The 20,033-nt window shown below is 36.3% G+C and overlaps 1 protein-coding gene across 1 annotated transcript in view; it reads right to left on the reverse strand.

Annotated features, from left to right (window-relative positions):
- Positions 1 to 17,895, reverse strand: part of CC2D2B (coiled-coil and C2 domain containing 2B) — a 48,139-nt gene extending 30,244 nt beyond the window's left edge. The window contains exons 1-6 of the mRNA XM_073241674.1: positions 17,572 to 17,895; positions 13,692 to 13,788; positions 12,417 to 12,515; positions 9,702 to 9,899; positions 7,845 to 7,934; positions 4,451 to 4,564 (exon numbers count right to left, since the gene is read on the reverse strand). Of these exons, the coding sequence (XP_073097775.1) occupies positions 4,451 to 4,564; positions 7,845 to 7,934; positions 9,702 to 9,899; positions 12,417 to 12,515; positions 13,692 to 13,712 (522 nt within the window). The 5' untranslated portion in view covers positions 13,713 to 13,788; positions 17,572 to 17,895. The remainder of the gene's footprint in view (positions 1 to 4,450; positions 4,565 to 7,844; positions 7,935 to 9,701; positions 9,900 to 12,416; positions 12,516 to 13,691; positions 13,789 to 17,571) is intronic.
- Between the last annotated feature and the right edge of the window lie 2,138 nt (positions 17,896 to 20,033).

Genomic DNA, 20,033 nt, shown 5'->3' on the forward strand with positions numbered 1-20,033 from the left:
ACATAAATATGAGCAGCCTCTTCTTGAACATATCTCCCCGGGCAAGGAAAACAACAGCAAAAATGAGCAAGTGGGACTACATTAAGCTGAAAAGCTTCTGTACAGCAAAAGACACCATCAATAGAACAAAAAGGAACCCTACAGTATGGGAGAATATATTTGAAAATGACAGATCCGATAAAGGCTTGACGTCCAGAATATGTAAAGAGTTCACATGCCTCAACAAACAAAAAACAAATAACCCAATTAAAAATGGGCAGAGGAACTGAACAGACAGTTCTCTAAAAAAGAAATACAGATGGCCAACAGACACATGAAAAGATGCTCCACATCGCTAATTATCAGAGAAATGCAAATTAAAACTACAATGAGGTATCACCTCACACCAGTAAGGATGGCTGCCATCCAAAAGACAAACAACAACAAATGTTGGCGAGGCTGTGGAGAAAGGGGAACCCTCCTACACTGCTGGTGGGAATGTAAATTAGTTCAACCATTGTGGAAAGCAGTATGGAGGTTCATCAAAATGCTCAAAACAGACCTACCATTTGACCCAGGAATTCCACTCCTAGGAATTTACCCTAAGAACGCAGCAATCAAGTTTGAGAAAGACAGATGCACCCCTATGTCTATCGCAGCACTATTTACAATAGCCAAGAATTGGAAGCAACCTAAATGTCCATCGGTAGATGAATGGATAAAGAAGATGTGGTACATATACACAATGGAATACTACTCAGCCATAAGAAGAGGGAAAATCCTACCATTTGCAGCAACATGGATGGAACTGGAGAGCATTATGCTCAGCAAAATAAGCCAAGCGGAGAAAGAGAAATACCAAATGATTTCACTCATCTGAGGAGTATAAGAACAAAGGAAAAACTGAAGGAACAAAACAGCAGTGGAATTACAGAACCCAAAAATGGACTAACAGGTACCAAAGGGAAAGGAACTGGGGAGGATGGGTGGGCAGGGAGGGATGGGGGGGAGAAAAAAGGGGGTATTAAGATTAGCATGCATAGGGGGGTGAGGGAGAAAGGGGAGAGCTGTACAACACAGAGAGGACAAGTAGTGATTCTACAACATTTTGCTATGCTGATGGACAGTGACTGTAATGTGGTTTTTAGGGGGGACCTGGTATAGGGGAGAGCATAGTAAACAGTATTCTTCATTTAAGTGTAGATTAAAGAATAAAAAAAAAAAAGAAAGAAAGAAAGAAAAGGTGGATTACTCCTTGATAGGATAAAACTATTGGTAAATCACAGATTAACGCATGCTTTAAATATCCTTAATTTTTGATCACCTAAAGGGTGTCAGATGATCGGCTATGAAGGTACTCTTTTCTGATAATATTCCTTTCTCTTAAAAAAAAAAAAAAGCAGTTCCTGTGTGGTGACCTCCAATGAGTTCTACACAGTGGTATAGAGGGCATGTCAAAGTGTGGGCAAAGGGTTTGTTTGTTTTTATGCAGAAGATCAAGGCCTAGCTTGGATACCCAGAAAATGAACTAAGATACGATATGAGGAGGAGCCTCTGGCATCAGCACTCTCTGGAGGACTCGTGCCGGGGGATGATCATCAAAAAGCCTCCACAGGGATCCGGGCGATGCTGCGGTTGTGGCTGCGTCCATCCCACCGTTTCCTGTACTTGCCATTGTAATGAGGAGGGAGATGTCTAGGCTGGCATGTGCATAAAGTGAGACAATGAATTTGACTGGATCTGTACTGTTGGAACTCAACCAGGAGTTGGGAGGGGTGCAAGTTGTAGCGCTCCAAAATCTTACGACTATAGACTATCTACGGTTAAAAGAACATATGGGATGTGAACAGATCCCAGAAATGGGTTGCTTTAATTTGTCTGATTTCTCTCAGACTGTTCAAGTACAGTTGGACAATATCCATCATATCATAGACAAATTTTCACAAATGCCTAGGGTGCCTAAATGGTTTTCTTGGCTTCACTGGAGATGGCTGGTAATTATAGATTTGCTTTTTTTATGTCACCATATTCCTATTATGTTAATATGGTTACACAATTTAGTTAGTAGTTTAAAACCTATATATGCTTAAGTTACTCTACAAGAAGATATGTCAAAGAAATAATCAATCCTCCCATGTTTCCTTCCATTTGCTACCTCTATAGCTTTTCTTCTTCCTTCCTAATTATAACCTTTAAATAGAATTCGTGCCTCATATCAAATTTACCGAGTATCATAATTCCTCCATGTGGTAAAGATACCTCGAGACAAGTGCTGGGCAGAGAAGCCACAGGGCATAAATTTGCAAAGAAGTAAAAAGCTAACCTTTTCAAACAATATGGCTTCTCTCTCACTTACCAATTTTACATCTCCCTGTATGGCCCCGGAAGATGACTGGTTAGCCAGAGACGGGTAAAATTTCTCAAGGGAGGAACAACCTAAGACAGGCACAGTCGCAGGGGGGCCATCAGGTGAGAAATTGGGGAACAACAGTGGTGAAGCTTAGAACCTCACCACCCCCTCCCGTCCCCTGTTTTGAGAGAAAGCTTCTGCATCCATGGATGTTTTACTGCCCTTGTCTATCTCGGATTAGCACATAGTCTACAGGCACACACATGATCATCTACAATTGCTCTCTTACAGCACTAAACTATGTTTTCTACCTTTATCTTGCATCTACCTACCACTTCAGCATTTTATTAAAAATAAAAATAATAATAATAATAAAGGGAGAAATGTGGGATCCACATATAAATCAAGTATAAAAATCAAACGAATATTCATATTTGACCTGATTGTTTATAGTTCATAATGCGAGATCAAAACCAAAAGTTTCTGTGATGAATGCCCTTGTACTGTTCACCATGTAAGAACTTATTCACTATGTAAGAATTCGTTCACCATGTAAGAACTTGTTCATTATGATTCAGAAGATTGGAGACTGACGAGAATTAGGCTTGAGATGGATTAATGATTGTGCATTAAGCATTGACTCCCCTATACAGAATTTTATTGTTGTTAACAACCATTTGATCAATAAATATGAGAGATGCCCTCTCAAAAAAAAAATGGGCAGAGAATCTGAACAGAAACTTCTCTGAAGGTGACATTCACATGGCCAACAGGCATGTGAAAAGGTTCTCCACATCACTAATCATCAGAGAAATGCAAAATAAAACCACAATGAGATATCACCTCACACCAGTTAGGATGGCCAGCATTGAAAAGACTAAGAACAACAAATGCTGGAGAGGATGCGGAGAAAGGGGAACCCTCCTACACTGCTGGTGGGAATGTAAATTAGTTCAACCATTGTGGAAAGCAGTATGGAGGTTCATCAAAAAACTAAATATAGAAATACCATTTGACCCAGGAATTCCACTTTTAGGAATTTACCCTAAAAATGCTGCAACCCAGTTTGAAAAGACATATGCACCCTTATGTTTATCACAGCACTATTTACAGTAGCCAAGAAATGGAAGCAACCTAAGTGTCCATTAGTAGATGAATGGATAAAGAAGATGTGGTACATATACACAACAGAATACTATTCAGCCATAAGAAAGAGACAAATCCTATCATTTGCAACAACATGGATGGAGCTAGAGGGTATTATGCTCAGTGAAATAAGCCAGGCAGAGAAAGACAAGTACCAAATGATTTCCCTCATTTGTGGAGTATAACAGTGAAGCAGAACTCAAGGAACAAAACAGCAGCAGCCTCACAAACTCCAAGAAGGGTCTAGTGGTTACCAAAGGGGAGGGGTGTGGGATGGTGGGTGGGGAGGGTGAGGCAAGGGGATTGAGAGATATTATGATTAGTACACATGGTGTGAGGGATCACAGGGAATACAGTGTAGCACAGAGAAGACAAGTAGTGACTCTGTGGCATCTTACTGCACTAATGGACAGTGACTGCAATGGGGTTTGGGGGGGACTCAATAATATTGGTCAATGGTCAATGTAGTAACCACATTGTTTTCATGTGAAACCTTCATAAGAGTGTATATCAATAATTCCTTAATGAAAAAAATTGTTTAAAAAAAAGCTGAACAATGGAGAACATGGGGAAATATTTCCTAAGGATCTTAAAATATAATATTAGAAACATATAAAGGTGTTGGTGGTGATGATGTTTAAGAATCACTACAACTACTGTAATTGTTACTCCAACACCACTATTTATTATTTGCCAGGAACCAGTGCCATCCTGTCACATATTTACAATGCAATTTAATATTTGTAGGTATCCAGGAAGTAGTACTATTATTAGTACTATATTACAAACAAAAACAAAGGAAGCCATTCATTACATTGAAGACATTTTGATGAACCAACATTATCCTCTTAATTGTTTGCCATGAAATTCTCTAATTAGCTTGCGAAAAGATGGAGATGGGGTTGACATCTTAAATTTGCAACTGAAAACTGATCAGTTTTGCTTACACTATTTAAATATTATTTCAGCACTTACTTCCAACATTGAGGTTCCCAGGAGGACCAAAGCCTTCTTTCCAAAATACAGAAAGAAATTACAGAGAAGTATGGCATGCTCCTCCTTATTTCCAATAGCCAAACTGAGGCAGCGCTAAGGCAAAACAAAAGGAACAAGGACGAAATGAAAAAGAAGAGAAAATTAAGTTTTGCAAGTACAACAGATTTAGAGCGCCATTACTCCCTCCAGTTTCAAACACACATATTTTTGCCAGGTGGCTAAGATGTCTGCAAAGCTGAAAACTCTGACACCTTTGGCCTGATAAAGCACCAGGCCATTAGGAGAGAAAATTAACTTGAAACATAGGGGTTACCTTTATTATGGGACAACTAATGTAGATACTGTGTGACTGATCAAATAATTTATCATCCAAAATGGGGTATTTGTGTCTAGGATAAATATTAAACTGCTCCAGGCAAACGGTGACATACAGACTGATATTTTTAGGAAGCTCATCTGGGAGGAAATCACATAGTGTTTTTGGAGGAAGGGATGCTTTGGTCAATTGAGCTACATTCTGTTCTGTACCAATACAGTGCTCTCAACTCAAAGAGAGGAAGAAATCTGAGTTACAGCCCAATCCAGAAGAGAAACTGGAACTTCCTTAACTGGAAGAGCTGAACACAGCTGGGCTGCATGTAATCAAATGTAGGGTACCTAGTAAAGCAGTTGTAGCAAGAAAGAAAAAGCACAGCAGAGGTGGCAGCCTGGTGGTCTGTGACCTAGCCATGTTGCAGAAAAACCTGAAAAACCTGGACTGGATTGCTGATGGAAGAACCAAGCGACACTCAGAGGTCTTGGAGTGTTGAGGTTTTAATTTTACACTGGCGAGCTCAGAGAGGAGTAATCTCCCAAGGTCTGAGCCCTGAACAAAGGCAAGGGGAGCAGTATATATCTTTCTGCTTCTTTAACTGCAACATTTCTATGTGCACAGCAAGCAAGCAAGGGGAGGAGTAAGTTTAAGGAGTGAGCTTAGGGAGTGAGTGCCTGGCAGAGTGGGAATTAAGGTAGTGTTTTGATGTTTTTGCTGAGATGCAGGCGGGAGCCACTTGGACTAGACTGCTATCCTTGTAAATTTTTCCCTATCAGTTCTAGTCTATACGTGTGTTTTCTTGGGTCCCAGGATGCTTTTAGAACTGTGAGGTATCATATAAAACTCTGGATTTCTTGCTTCTCTTGAAAAATCAAGAGATCTAACGATACATATGGTCCCAAATGTTCATATGGCAATAATGTGTTGTTGCTGAGTAGCAGCTGCACCATTGAGACGGGACATGTGCTTTGCAGTTACTTATAGTCCTAGAACAGGACTGTGATGGCCAGGGAGACTGGAGATGGGGGAGCTCAGGAACTCTTGGCAGTGCCCATTTAACAACTAGTAGAAGCATGTCAATGTTTTAGATGGATCTGGCCACATCAGTACACACTAGCTGAACATGATGGTGAGGGCTGGAGGTTATTAGGCAGAATGGTAAAGTGGCTCCTCTGAAAGAAAGGTATGAACAGAAGAGTAAAGGGCAAAATATGAGTAGTTTTCAATGTAAGGTCAAGGAGGTTTCCGCAACTGAATTTCACAAGAGGAGGAGGGAGGCAATAGAAGACATTAGGTAACTGACATATTGAGTTCCAGATGCCTTGCATATGTTATCCTTTCAAAATCCCTGTATGACACAGATAAAGAAATAGAGGTAAAAAGAAGCTAAGTAACCTAGGTTACACAGCTTATTATGTGGTTCAGTAGGATTTCAACAAAGGTTTATTTTTCCCTGAAGAATGTATTTTAGGTAGGAGAAAATAACTTGTAACAATCTAATTAATCACATACTCACAGGAATCCCATGACCAAAGTGTTCAGGGCAATGAGAAGATATTTGCTAAGAGGAATCCCTGCCTGTAGTGACCACTTGGTTACAGGTACTGTTTGGATTGTGGGGAGGGAAGTACTAGTATAGTTCACCCTTGAACAACATGGGTTTGAACTTACACATGGATTTTCTTCAGTAAGTATATTGGAAAAAATTTTAGTTGACTTGTGACAATTTGAAAAACCATATTCTTTCCTCTAGCTCACTTCATTGAGAGAATACAGTATATAATATATGTAAGATACAAAACATGTGTTGACTGTTTATATTACCAGTAAGGCTTCCAGTCAATAGTAGGCTACTAGCTGATAAGTTTTGGGGGGAGTCAAAAGTTATACATGGATTTTCAGCTGTGTGTGGGTTGGTGTTCCTAACCCCTTCATTGTTCAAGGGTCAACTGTTTTTGCCTGAATGGTTATTTTTTACCTATGTTAAATGCTGTCTTTCATTGTTCTAATATACCTGAACACATTCTGTTTAGTTCAGAGTCTCTCAGAAGAGCCTAGACTTAATGATACCACTTTGAGTTCTACCAGATTAAAATCTCTGAATCATTAGAACCACACATTTATATCTCCCTTGTTGCACTTAGTAGAAGGCAGGGCAGCTGACCTATTGAGTTAGCTCTGTGCCCTCTAAATCCATTTCATCTCAAATCTAGCCTCTAAACCATCCTAGATAAGTGCCAGGATTATCAGTTCCAGATAGAAAGTATCCCTTTCCTTAGGCTTCCATCTAGATTTCTCAATTAAAAATATTTATTGAATGCTTGCTGAATTTAAAGCAGTGTATAAGTGATGAATATAAAATTCATCCTGCCTCTTCCTTCTAAGGAAATTAAATTTGGGATGTACATGTACAGAGTATGGGTGTGGGGTCAACGTGTATGCACCTAAATGTAATTTAAGGTGGAATAGAAGAAGTGCTCTAATTAGGGTTGCCAGATTCAGGATAAAAATAGGATGTGCAGTTAAATCTAAATTTCAGGTAATTTTTTTAGTATAAATATGTCTCAAATATTGCTTGGGGCCTGTATTTTTTAATTGGAAACCAGTCTAAAGAGAACTTTAATCAAAGTGCTAAGGAAGAACACTGCTCTTTAAACTCTTTATTCAGATGCGGGGAGACCGGGGAAAGCTTCTGGGAAGTGGTGGTATTTGCTCTAGACTTTAAGGTCTGACCAGCTCTATAGTGACAAGGCATATTTCTCTTTGGAGAGTGTCGTATCATTGTACTCCCAGAATTCCTGCTGAAGCAAAATATCCATGAACTACCACTTACAATGTTGAATAATATTTTTGCTCCTTGTTATACAGCTGAAAATGATGTACTAAATTATAAAATGCTTTCAAAGTTTACAAGGTAAATCACTATGTAAGTGCATATTTCTTAAAAAGGTTTCTTTAAAAGAAGAGCAAGTAAGAATTATAAAAAGTGAATAATTATAAAATGTAATTTGTTGAGAGCTGGAATAAGCCTAGAAAGTTTTTAAAAATGTAATTTGTTACCTCTGATGTCATCCATATATCAAAACCATCATTTTCATCCAGTGTATCGAGCATAATAGGAATCAAAGATACAAAGCGAGCAATGAGGTCCTAGAATAATATTAACTAACATTTATTAAATGCATACTATATGCCCATACCTACGCACAGTGCTTTACATGCATTATCATCACATTTAGTGTATCCTAAAAGCCTATGAAATACATACTACTATTATTTTTGTTTTACAGAATGGGTGACAAGCTTAGAGTGCTAAGATAATTTCCCCAGGGTCACACAGCTAACACAATACATGGGTCATTTAGGTTTAAGCCCAAGCTGGCCTGATGCTGGAGTGTGCCTCTAAAACATTACATTTCATTATAAATCACTGCATTTCATTGTAGTAAATTTAAAAATTTAAACATGAAACATTACATATATACTTAAAATATAACTGTTAATAAATTGAAAAAAGATATATAAAAATAGAAAAGTTTGATTCGTTTTTAAGTTAAAATCTACTAGAATTATTTTTGTTAACATAAGCTTGTCATAAGTTGCTGCAGCAGGAAATACTGGTGCAGCCTGCTTTCTCAAACAACGTAAGTTATACTGTGTATTGCTCCTCCTATAGAGCTGGAGAAAAGGACTCAGACTAAAGTAGGAAATGAGAAACAGACACAAATAAATAAGCAATGAGTTAACATGGAAAGTTCACTAACATTTTCATTGACTTATAATAGCCACCATTTGTGTACTATTATGTCCTACATTGATCACGTTTCTGACTTTGCAATTAATTAAACATGATTCTCAATTCTTGATAAGCAAATAAGCTAGGGTATATATATATATATTTAAAAAGACAAAGATCATCTCTGAAATAAATCTGAGAGCATTACTATCTCCTTGGACTTTGGGAGTCAGGAAACATAGGCAAGAAGAAACACATGGTGGAAGAGCAAAGGGTAGCAAAAGGCAACTTAAATTAGGACCTTTAATTTTACCTTAAAGAATCAGCTAAGGGAGCTCTATAATATAGATACATAATATAAATATCCTGAAGAGAGTTAATTGACTCAATGAAACCTGAGTAAACAAAAGGTGTAAGGGATTTTTCACAGATGCCCTTTAATCAAAGCTTTTTTTTTTAAGGAGAGACAATTCTGATTTCATATTTTCCTTTCTCAAAGTCTTCTTCTGAGTCCATAATGAATAACTTAATTTTATATGAAATTAAATTTTGAGTATATGTCTCTTTTGTCAGCTTGGTAAATAAATATGCACAAAGTCACATAGGGATGAGTGGGAAGGATTAGGTTGACAATTTACTGAGCACAATATGGTTTCTTCTTTCCCACATACAACAGAGAAGCAGTCCTGCAAGAAACAATCCTAAGAAAGACACAGTCCCTTTAGGAACATAACTTTCTATCTTGCCTAGAAGTCAAAAAAAATTTTCTGAGTCATTTTTCAAAGTTTGGTAGAAAAGTTGTGAAGCTCATTTAGTCACATGAACTGCTGTAGCAACAGTGACTCTCTAATCCAAGTGGGCAGAAGTGAAGGGGATCAGGAAGAAATGCTTTCTTCATCTTGGGCTTAGGGGGACACCTTGCAACATAAATGGCCTCTCTCTCAGGAAACTGTCTTTGAAGGTAAAACAAGTTTAGTAAGAAAGTAATGCTCAGAATTAATACTTTAAAAGTAAGCAAGAAAAATATAAATTTGGAGTGATGAAATGTTCTAAAACTTATAGTGTTAGTTGCACAACTCTGTGAAAATACTAAGAACTATTGAATTGTACACTTTAATTGGGTAGATCATATGGTTTGTGAATTGTATCTCCAGAAAGCTACTAAATAAAATATAACTTACAAGTGTTGCATTAGAATCATGAAGAAATATATTCAGGAGTTGCTGAGGTGGGTTTAATGCCTTGATATATCTTGTTACTAAGATTTGTATCCCTTCATCATTAAAAACAGTAGTTGTGATTCTTCGTTTGGGGAACAATCCTTTACAATTTTTTTTAAAAATCTGTGCCCTCTGCAAAATGTCTGTTTCATCTGAAAACTAGAATCAAGTTTGAAATATTTCAACATTGTACTATATTATTCCCACAGGAAAATATCAATAACCAATGTTCATTTTTTGTCAGCTTTGAAATTATTACTAGTTTTTTAAATAGTTTATACTTTTGATAGTGTATATAAAAATAATTCAATGTAAAACCTACCTTGTCTAGTTCTGAATTATAGGTGACATATGATATTTGAGGCTCAATGGTAGCAAAAATTTTTAAGAAGGTACTTTCTTTTAAGTTCTGCCCATTAAAATCTTCTTCAGGAGACATGTAAGTCTTACTCCAAGTATACCCAAGCAAAATTGGTGGAATATTTACTTGAAACGTTCCACTAATCTGAAAGAATATATCAATATAGTAGATTCTGCACTATGAAAATAAACATCAGTCAAATATAGTATAGTCCATCTCAGTCTTCTCCATAGTAGGAAGAAGCCTTACATAGGTCCCTGCTGGTTCTACTAGTAGGTACATACAGAAGGATGACCAGATTTTCATAGTGAATTGACACCATGCGTCCCTATCTACTATGTACTATGTGGAGAGGACAGGAGTAAGAAAAGGATGAAATGAGAAAGCACATTACTGTGCCAGAGTGATAAAAGTTCTTAAAAAATCTAATTCAGGCTCAGAGAAGATGTTAAAAGACCACATTACAGCAATATTATATATATTATATTTATATATATATATTATATTTCTATTTGTCTAGAAATAGAGAAAAATGTACAGCAAGAAGAACCTAGTAAGTCCATAGAGGAGGGATCTTGTGTGTATGCATGTGTGTTTGGAGGGAGGAGCTAATTTACTATAATAGAAACTACTAAAAATAGCTAATAGTTATTGACCAGTTACTATGTGCAGGGCACTGTGCCAAATGCTTAATGTAAATCATATCATTCATGAAGGAGATGCTTCTCTTATCTCCATTTTATAGATACAAAAACTGAGGTCCAGAATTTAAGAAATTTGTGCAAAATCACACAACTAATGAGTAGTAGAGACAGGATTACAATCCAGATTTGTCCATCTATGATGCTCACATTCTTAACTATCTCTCTATCCTAGAGTCTGGCCTGAGACTGAGAAACATCCACAGGAATTATTATGCAGACATTTCTACTCTCAGTCCTAATATCCATTCTCTCCTCCTTTTTTACCAGTAGTTTCAGGTGGCAACATGATAGACATGTAGTGGCTTAGTCACACAAATACAAATAAGGAGTCTGCCAGGTTTCCTGGGGAAGTGTTTGTTCTCCTTATGCAGGCACTGACCCTTCTTGCTTCATCCTGCCTCCTCTCTGCAACATGAATATGAGACGGGAGGTGCAGTGAACAGTGTACAAGTATGAGGATTACAGCCACATGATAAGGAGAGTGGAACAGAAAGACAAAAGTACCTTGGATCCTTGATTTTCTTGAGCTGCTGTACAGGCATCTAGACTTTATTTAGGTGAAATTTAGACCCCTTACACAAGCCACTGTTAGGTTTTCTGTGGCAATACAGCCTAATGCAGTACTAATACACAACTAATTTCTTCTGTCAAATGCCTTCGTTGTTTGACGAACTCATCTTTAGGGAATTGATTCAAAAGTGATGTCTTCTGTAAATACTTCCTTGACATTCCATTGTCTTCATTCTCTTCTTACACACACCCAGCCCCTTTGAACACCTTCCTTACTCTCCCTCCAAACCAAGAAGAGCAAGGCAGTCCCTACTATGTATGTTCTCACAGTGTTTTCTTCTATGAACAGTGAACTCCTTGAGGTAAAAAAAACTCATTTCTGAATCTTCTGTATCTGTAGGTAAGTAATGAAGCTCAAAATGGAGACTAGGCTGGAGGTTTTGTATTTTGCTGGTCACGTAGGCATATTCTTGCTACACAGTCCAACATCAGAGCCCTCTGAGGGATCACAGAAACAGGTACTAATAATCAGTCTGACCATTATCAATAAAGAATGTTGAGGAGCTTAAACTCCTGGAACCCATGGTTACAAAGCAACATTATTTTTTGTTATTAAAGTATCATTGATAAACAATCTTATAAAGGTTTCACATGAACAACATTGTTGTTTCAACATTCGCCCATATTATCAAGTCCTCACCCCCTCTATTGCAGTCACTATCTATCAGTGTAGTAAGATGCCATAGAGTCACTAATTGCCTTCTCCATGCTGTAGTGTACAAAGCAACATTATTAATCAGAACATTTGTGACTCTGGTCCTATAAAACTAATATATGCAAATGTAAGTGTTGCTTTAAGAACTAAGTCTAACTGTCCTATTCTTTATCAATGAACACTCTAAACAGAGGAAATTTGTGGGTGTCTCCAGTTCAGAGCCACGTAAAACCTTCAAACACTCCAACACCCCAGTGGCAAACAAAAACAGGGTCATTTCAACTGATCAGCAACCTGCCAATCACAGAATCTGATTCAAAGACAAGTGTTTGTACTAGCCAGAGGTAAAACCTTAGAATAATTAGTGAAGAATCATTTTCTGTTACCTCAGATTGTTGCAGAAGAGCAGAGAAAGGGAAGATAATGGATCCAAGCCAATTCTTTCTTGCATATGAATGACCTCTGCAGCTCTTGCAACAGTGATCCTATTAAAATAATTTTTCTATTACTTACTTTTTATCATCTTATGAATAATTTCACAGTAAGTAATTTCAGTATGTAAGTATAAAAAATGTATTCTTCTTTTTAAAAGAAGCCAAAGGGTAAAAAGAAAGTTTATTTGCTTTTTAATTTTGTAAAAGTTATAACAACCTAAAGCAAAATAATGACACATTGTGGAGTTTATGACATATGTACGGCTTTTTACATTTCTAATGTATATATTTCCATTATAGAAGATATACTCAGTGTGACTTTGAAAATACACTAAAGAATATAAAGAATGAAAATTACCTTAACACAACCCCCAAAACATCACCATCATTAACATTTTAAGATGTTAAATGACCGTGACATATGTTGAAATGATGATGACATTCAAAGAGAAGAAACTTGACTGAGCTAAGAGATGCCCAGATAGCTGGCAAAACATTATTTCTGGGCTTGTCTGTGAGGCTATTACTGAAGATATTAACACTCAGATCAGTAGACTGAGTGAAAATGATCAGCCTTTACCAGTGTGGGTTGAAGTCATCCAATCCTCTGAGGGCCCAATAGAACAAAAAGGTGGAGGAAGGGCACATTCTCTCTTTTCGAGCTCAGTATCATGTATATATATATATATATCTTCATTCTTTTAACGCCAAGTTCAGTAGGAAGGAAACTAACATTTATTTCAGAGCTTAATACGGCACTAGATATTGTGTTAGGAACTTTCATACATCTATGAGGAAGATATTCAGTAATTTAAAAAATTGATTGAATAGAATTGGGTTTTAGTTGTAGGAATAATTTGCTCTCTTTGTAGAAATAACATATTTTCTTTCTTTTGACAATGAAAAATATATAACCGATTTTTGACATCTTTCTGTCTTGGCTACTAGGAAGCACACATTTAAACGTAAAGTTCAACCTACTTCTCCTAAATTCTTGCTATATTTATGCCACCTCACCTTGTATGATACCTGTTTATGATATGTTATTTTTGCACTGACTTGGTATATGTGTGATTTAGTTTCACATTGCCCCAAATCCTTTTAAAAAATATTGGAAATAGATATTGCATCTAAAAGCAAACTTATAAATACATTACTAGATAGAACTTCATTCAGTCTGACCTTGGAATTATTTCAACACTGGTTATTATAATTATTCTACTGTACCTCTTGTTTTTCAATAATCATTTCATCAAAAATATTGATATATATATTATCTGTTATTTTAGATAAGCTTGACAGACTATAATCATTGCCTGGTGAGCTGTAAATAAGAAAAATATATTTAGCCAATTAATTTATTTTAGAAAGCATTATTCATAAAGGATTATACAGTTACGTGTGTTTTTTTCTTTAATAAATTGTAAGCTAAGAAAAACCGACGTGCTTTGAAGACAATTGCTATCTTTCATTAAAGCTAGTATGTGCTTTGCAATAATTTCTTTTATATCTCTCTTCAGGTAATTTACATGAAAAATAAAAAATGTTTAAATATCAAGCAGAAAGGCTTTTACTACAGCCATCCACTCCAAATATATTATCGGGAGTTTCGCACATTACGATTTTCCAACAATCTTAAATTCTGCTAGTTTCTGCTAGTTCACACCTATAGTTAAACTGCCATTCTGCTCTCAGTTAAAACATATGACTGCTTAACCATGGAGCTTATTCTCTTTCCCACGTTTATAATCTCCAACCAGATATTGGGATACTGGAGTGCATTTAATTTTGCAAGCTGTCTCCTGATGGCTTACTTATAAGATAAATATTTGGAGGTAGGTGAAAGAAAAGTGCAGTGTATCACAAGCAATGAACTTCCACTCCCAGCTCCAGCTAGCATATCAAACTTCTAACTGCTCAGAGAAGTTAAATAACTTGCTTAGAATAACAGAGCCCTATTCTGACCCCAATTCTGACGGACTCTAAAGGCTCTTTTCACTGTATCAACTGCTACTAACATTATTTGTTGAAGCTTGTTGCTTAAGGAAGCAAATACTATTTCAAAGGATCTTCAATGTTTTGTGTAACTTTCTGAGACCTACAGCCATTTACAACTGAAAAATGTTAGTTGAGTTAGAGAAAAATTTTAAGTTGAATTTTGAGTAGAACAATTCCTTATACTTCTAAGTGAAAAGCTGACTTCTCTACCCTGCTCCTTCAGGAGTTCCCTTTCATGTTACAATGTCCTAAGACAGGAAAAGGAGGCAATGTATATTTACAACACTATGCTAGCAGGAAAAATGATTAACTGTCATTCTCCAGACAGTTTTGAGTGTGTCAACTTAGTATAGCTCTTAAATCTTTCAAGTCTGGCATTATCTCGCATTTTGTATTCTAAAACTTTCCTCAGATTTCACCAAAATTTCCCCTCCAAAGTACAACTCACAAGGCTAATTACTATTTACCATTTATTTATTATTATCTATCCATTTGCATGTGGTTTTTATTCACTAAAATGTCACGTGGAGAAAAGAACAGAGCTCATGTATCTGTAGTCAAACGCTTTACCACTGAGCTATACATACCCCCTTGAGCTCATGTATCTGAAGCAACAAAAACTGGCAGCTGAATGGTTCTGCCTTAGCTGAACCCTCTTATCCACTTGGTTATAATCTAAATGTGTTGGCTTATCTCACTGCTATAACTGCAAGAATGCAAATATTCTACAGCCATCTTCTCTTTTGTTCGCTTATAAGTTTATTTATCTTATTGAATATATTATGTTTTCCTTAATTCATTTATTTTATACTTTATTCAAATAATTAAAGCATATTTCTTCCAATTCTAATGTCTGAATTAATATACCAAATATTTCCACACACCTAACTACATTTTATACTTTTACAAACCTTTAACCAAATACATTTTATACACGAATTACTCAACGTCATACATTTCTCTTTCAATCAATATTCCCCTACCCCTTCAAAGAGTAAAAAGGTCAGGTAAGCAAATATCAGAGAACAGGCAAATCAAGAAGCACAAGGTCCAAATGGACAGGCAAATAACTCAGATATCTTTTAAGAACTCTGGCCAAAGACTCTGAAAATATAATTGAACCGGTGCTGAATCTGGAAAAACAGACTTCATTTCTGCTAATAGCTGAAATATCCACAGCATCTAAATTAACAAAATTCCAAGGTATACTGGTCTATTTGGTTTTTCCTCCCAAGTTAAAATAATGGCATCAACAGTGTCTCTCTCTCTCTTCTTGCAAATCCTGGTTAGGGTCTAGAGGAGTGGTGGCTGGGATGTGAATGTGGTCATATAATACAGACAATTTCCTTCAGTGGGATAGGTATTAGAGTGTGGGGATTCTGTCCAAGCTCTTTAGTGAGGAAGGACGGGGGAAAGTACTGTTGTTTGGGGTTTCCATATTCCCACAGCTCGCATCAGGGCCCTCAAAGTTGTTAGTTTGGAAAGTGACTGAATGACTAAGAAGCTTCCTGATCAGAACCTATAGCCAGGACCTCGTTTATACAGTCTTGCAGTAAAGAGAGTGGCTGGAGGTTGAAGGGAATAAACAGATCATTTCATCCTGGGAATTTGGTTCCATTCACATAAAGCCAAGGTCAAGAACACAGATGCTGGAGAAAAAAGCAACACAATAAGCCCAGCATCCAGGAGACCAAGAGGCTGGCATTCCAGAATGAGGAGAAATTCAGAAGTTAAAATGCCAGAGTGATGCCGTCGAGGAACCATGCAAATAATCAGGAACCACAGGATCTCCAGAAACTGAGGGAGCTGAACAAGATGGGCAGCAGAAGGCAGAAAGGGCATCAGAAAAAGAGAGGGCTTTGATAATGGATGTGGTTGATAGTTTCTCATACAGTAGTCGCCCCTTATCTGCAAGGGATACGTTTCAAGAGCCCTGATGGGTGCATGAAACTATGGATAGTACCAAACTCCATATATACTTTGTTTTTTCCTATACATCCATGCTTCTGATAAAGTTTAACTTATAAATTAGACATGGTAAGAAATTAACAATAGTTATAAAATAGAACAATTGTAACAATATACTATAATAAAAGTTATGTGAATGTTCTCTCAAAATACTGGTATCAGAGTCTCTATCAGTATAATCCCTAGAAACCAGTTTGACATTATCTAATAATGTTGAAGCTGAATTTAACTATAACCCAGCAATTCTACTCCTGGATATACATCCTAGGCAAGAGATTTCCAAAGTGTGCAGACTTGTTAGGAATGGAATTATGAGGCCCTATCCCAGACATACTGATTTAGAAACTATGGATATGGACCCAGCAATGGTTTAAGAAGCGATGCAGGTGATTTCAATGCACAAAAAAGTGAGAGATACTGTTTTAAAAAGAAACTCTTGTATGTGTGCTTCAGAACACAAGTACAAGAATGTTCAGAGCAACTTTATTTGCAGTAGTAAAACATTAAACCAAGCCAAATGTGCATCAACAGGAGAAGATATAAATAAATTATGGCATTTTAGTAACAGTGAAATACTATATAGAAGTGCAAAGGAAGGAAGAAAGGCAGGAGGAAGCAAGGAGGGAGGAAAGGAGGAGGGAAGAAGGGAAAAAGGAGACACTGCAAGTACAACATGATGAATCTCTCAAAATAATTAAAAGTAAATAAACAAGACTGCAAAAGATGATTCAATTTATATAGTCAAAAAGCATCCACAAGTAAATAACATATAATTAAGAATAAATGTAAAATCATTAAACAAAAAGAGGAGACAATAACATAAATTCCTGTTTATTACCTTTGGGGGACAAGAGAGGGGATACAATTAGGTACTGGCACAGAAGGGCCTTCAAAATATTGGTAATATCCTATTTTTTAAGGTGGATGGTAGATACACAGGTATATATTTTGTTATTTTTCCTCAGAATTTATTTTTTCATATATATTATGTATACTAATATTTCCCTAAAAAATATTTCATAATTTAAAAGCTTAAAAAATAAAGCCCACCTCAATAATTATTTTCAATAAATGGCTCAAGAAAATAATTTTATTATTGCTCTTTTTTAAGAAGCTGAGGAAAAAACAGAATCCAACTTACATAAAATCTACTTTAATTTCTTCATTCCAAGATGGATGAGATCCACTTGCAATATGTGTTTGGTATACAATGTGTTGAAAGGAAACTTCCACAAAAGGGTGTACAGTATCCTGAAATACATAATAAACACTGACTAGACTTATGTAATATTTTGTATCATTGATAAAAGGTAAAAGAGGAGGAAATCATTTGATTATGGCTGACAACTGGATAGCTTACTTTTTCTAGTTTTTCAAACAACCATTATTCACATTCATTTAATAAACATTTATTGTTCCTTTCAATATTGGGTATTTTTCTAGGCTCCAAAGATAAATGGATTTTATAGTGTATCAGGGGAAAGTAAATATGTAAACAAATACTTGCAATGAAATGTCAGAAATATAATAAAATAAATATATTCAAGGTATTATAGTTACTCAGGAGTAGGAATGATTAGCCTTTGGAATAAGGACAAGGAGAGCTTCACAGAGAAAACATTGCTCGAGCTTGAGCTTTGAAACACTAAGTAGTAGTTCATGTAACTAATAATATGGAGCTGTTTGAAGGCCATTTCAGTCAAAGGGAAGGCCATATACAGAGGACTTCTAGAACTAGTAGTAGCATGAGATGATATGGAGTGGAGAGAGAAGTGACTGATTGGTAAGTAAGGGCCAGATCATTACAGATTTTTGTAGTCATTCTAAGTTTTTGTATCTTAGTCTTTTGTACCTTAGTCTACAGACCCTGAGAGCAGGGGATCAGGGAATGAAATGCTTAGAATTTTATTAAGAGCACCTTTACTGTGTTATAGAAAATAAACTGGAAGCCCAAGAGATTAGAGATGGAGGGACCAATTAGGAGCCAGTTAAAATTCAGGGCAAATATAACCAAAATTGTATTTTATAGAAATGTTAAATACTTATCTCATTTAAGATCTCATCTGAGGCTACCGATTTTATTGTTTCTTTATGTCCAAGGTGAGATACGGATGATACCAAATACGTAGGCATACCCAAGGCTCTTCAGGAAAAATAATATAGAGATACACAATTTAGTTAATTTTAGTATTGGTTTTAGTTGGAGTGGGCAGCACTTCACCTATGTTTATAGAGATATATAATTCAGTTACCCTGGATCTTACAGCTTTTGCTTCAGATCTTTATACCATAGGTGTTTACAGCTAAACATTTGATAACCACTACTCTGGAAGAGTGGGTCTTAAATGCTGCACTATTGATTGGATCCAGACCATGATAAAGTTTTCACTGTTTTCCAGCAAAAGGCAAAAAGTAAGGCAAAAGATACTATGAGATTGTATCCTTCCTATTTTACAAATGATCATTATAGAAAACAAAACAGCCTTTGAAGTGAGCATTTGTTTGGGGAATATCAATTCTATTAGATAAATAAGGTTGTGGTTTACAAAACATAGGAAAAACCTTAGTCTTTAACTATAGATTAGTAGCTAGCCAGAAAAACATTTGCTTTTCAAATGTAGAATTCATGGTCTGTGGTAAACCTAAGATAAGGAAACAGAGCATACACATATTAAACATAGACAGGGATAGTTAATATTCCTGCGGTACCTAGATACTAAGTATCCATAATATATAAATCATACATGAGACAAAGTAGGTAAGAGACACTTGCTATTCAGGATACACTTAATACACATGAGCATTTAATATTTATGATGCCTTAATTTGGCCACCCAATGGTGGTATCCATTCTGGCCCTACATAATCTCTGCCCAGAAACACAAATAAAACCCCACTGACTGACTACAGAAGAGACGGGGAAGACCTGATTTTTGCAGAAGTCACCTAAAATGACAAGTCCAGCAGAGCTCACTCTTGCAGTGTTCTACTTCCAATCCTGAGGAGCCAGTGTCAGAGAACAGTACAGTTGGCTACAGCAGCTTCAGAAGTTTTCACAATAAGGAATAGGAATAAAAGGCATTTATTTGACACAGCACCTAAAAATATACATGTTAAAGGTATTGGGGCATCTCAGACTTCTGAAAACTCTTAATACATGGCAGTGACAGTAAGTTTGACTATCCAAATGAAGGTTTCAACTTCTGTTCAGTTTCTGTATATGGAGCACTAATAAAGTGAGAAGTTTTACTAATACAACTGCATGGGAATTTACATTTCAGATAGATGTTTTGCAAGTCTAAAAATTGGTACACACTGCCTTACCTATTAACTGTTGTGCTCCTGGTAGGAATATTGTGAGCCCTCAGTATTCTGACAACGACCTTCACATCTCCACCACAGAGAGTTTGTGCTGCCGCTTTTTTCCTTTCTTTCCTTTGAGGCTTTAACTTTCTTCGTCGCTCAAGAAGCTTACAAACTGCACGCATCAACTGGCTAAGGAGAAAAAAGTGATCAGCTGCATATACACAGATAACTTAGTTTTAAAAGATACCAATTTTAAAAATTAATTATTGTATATACAAGGCCATTACTCTGAACCAT

The sequence above is a fragment of the Manis javanica genome, chromosome 7, assembly GCF_040802235.1.
Source record: "Manis javanica isolate MJ-LG chromosome 7, MJ_LKY, whole genome shotgun sequence".
Lineage (NCBI taxonomy): Eukaryota > Metazoa > Chordata > Mammalia > Pholidota > Manidae > Manis > Manis javanica.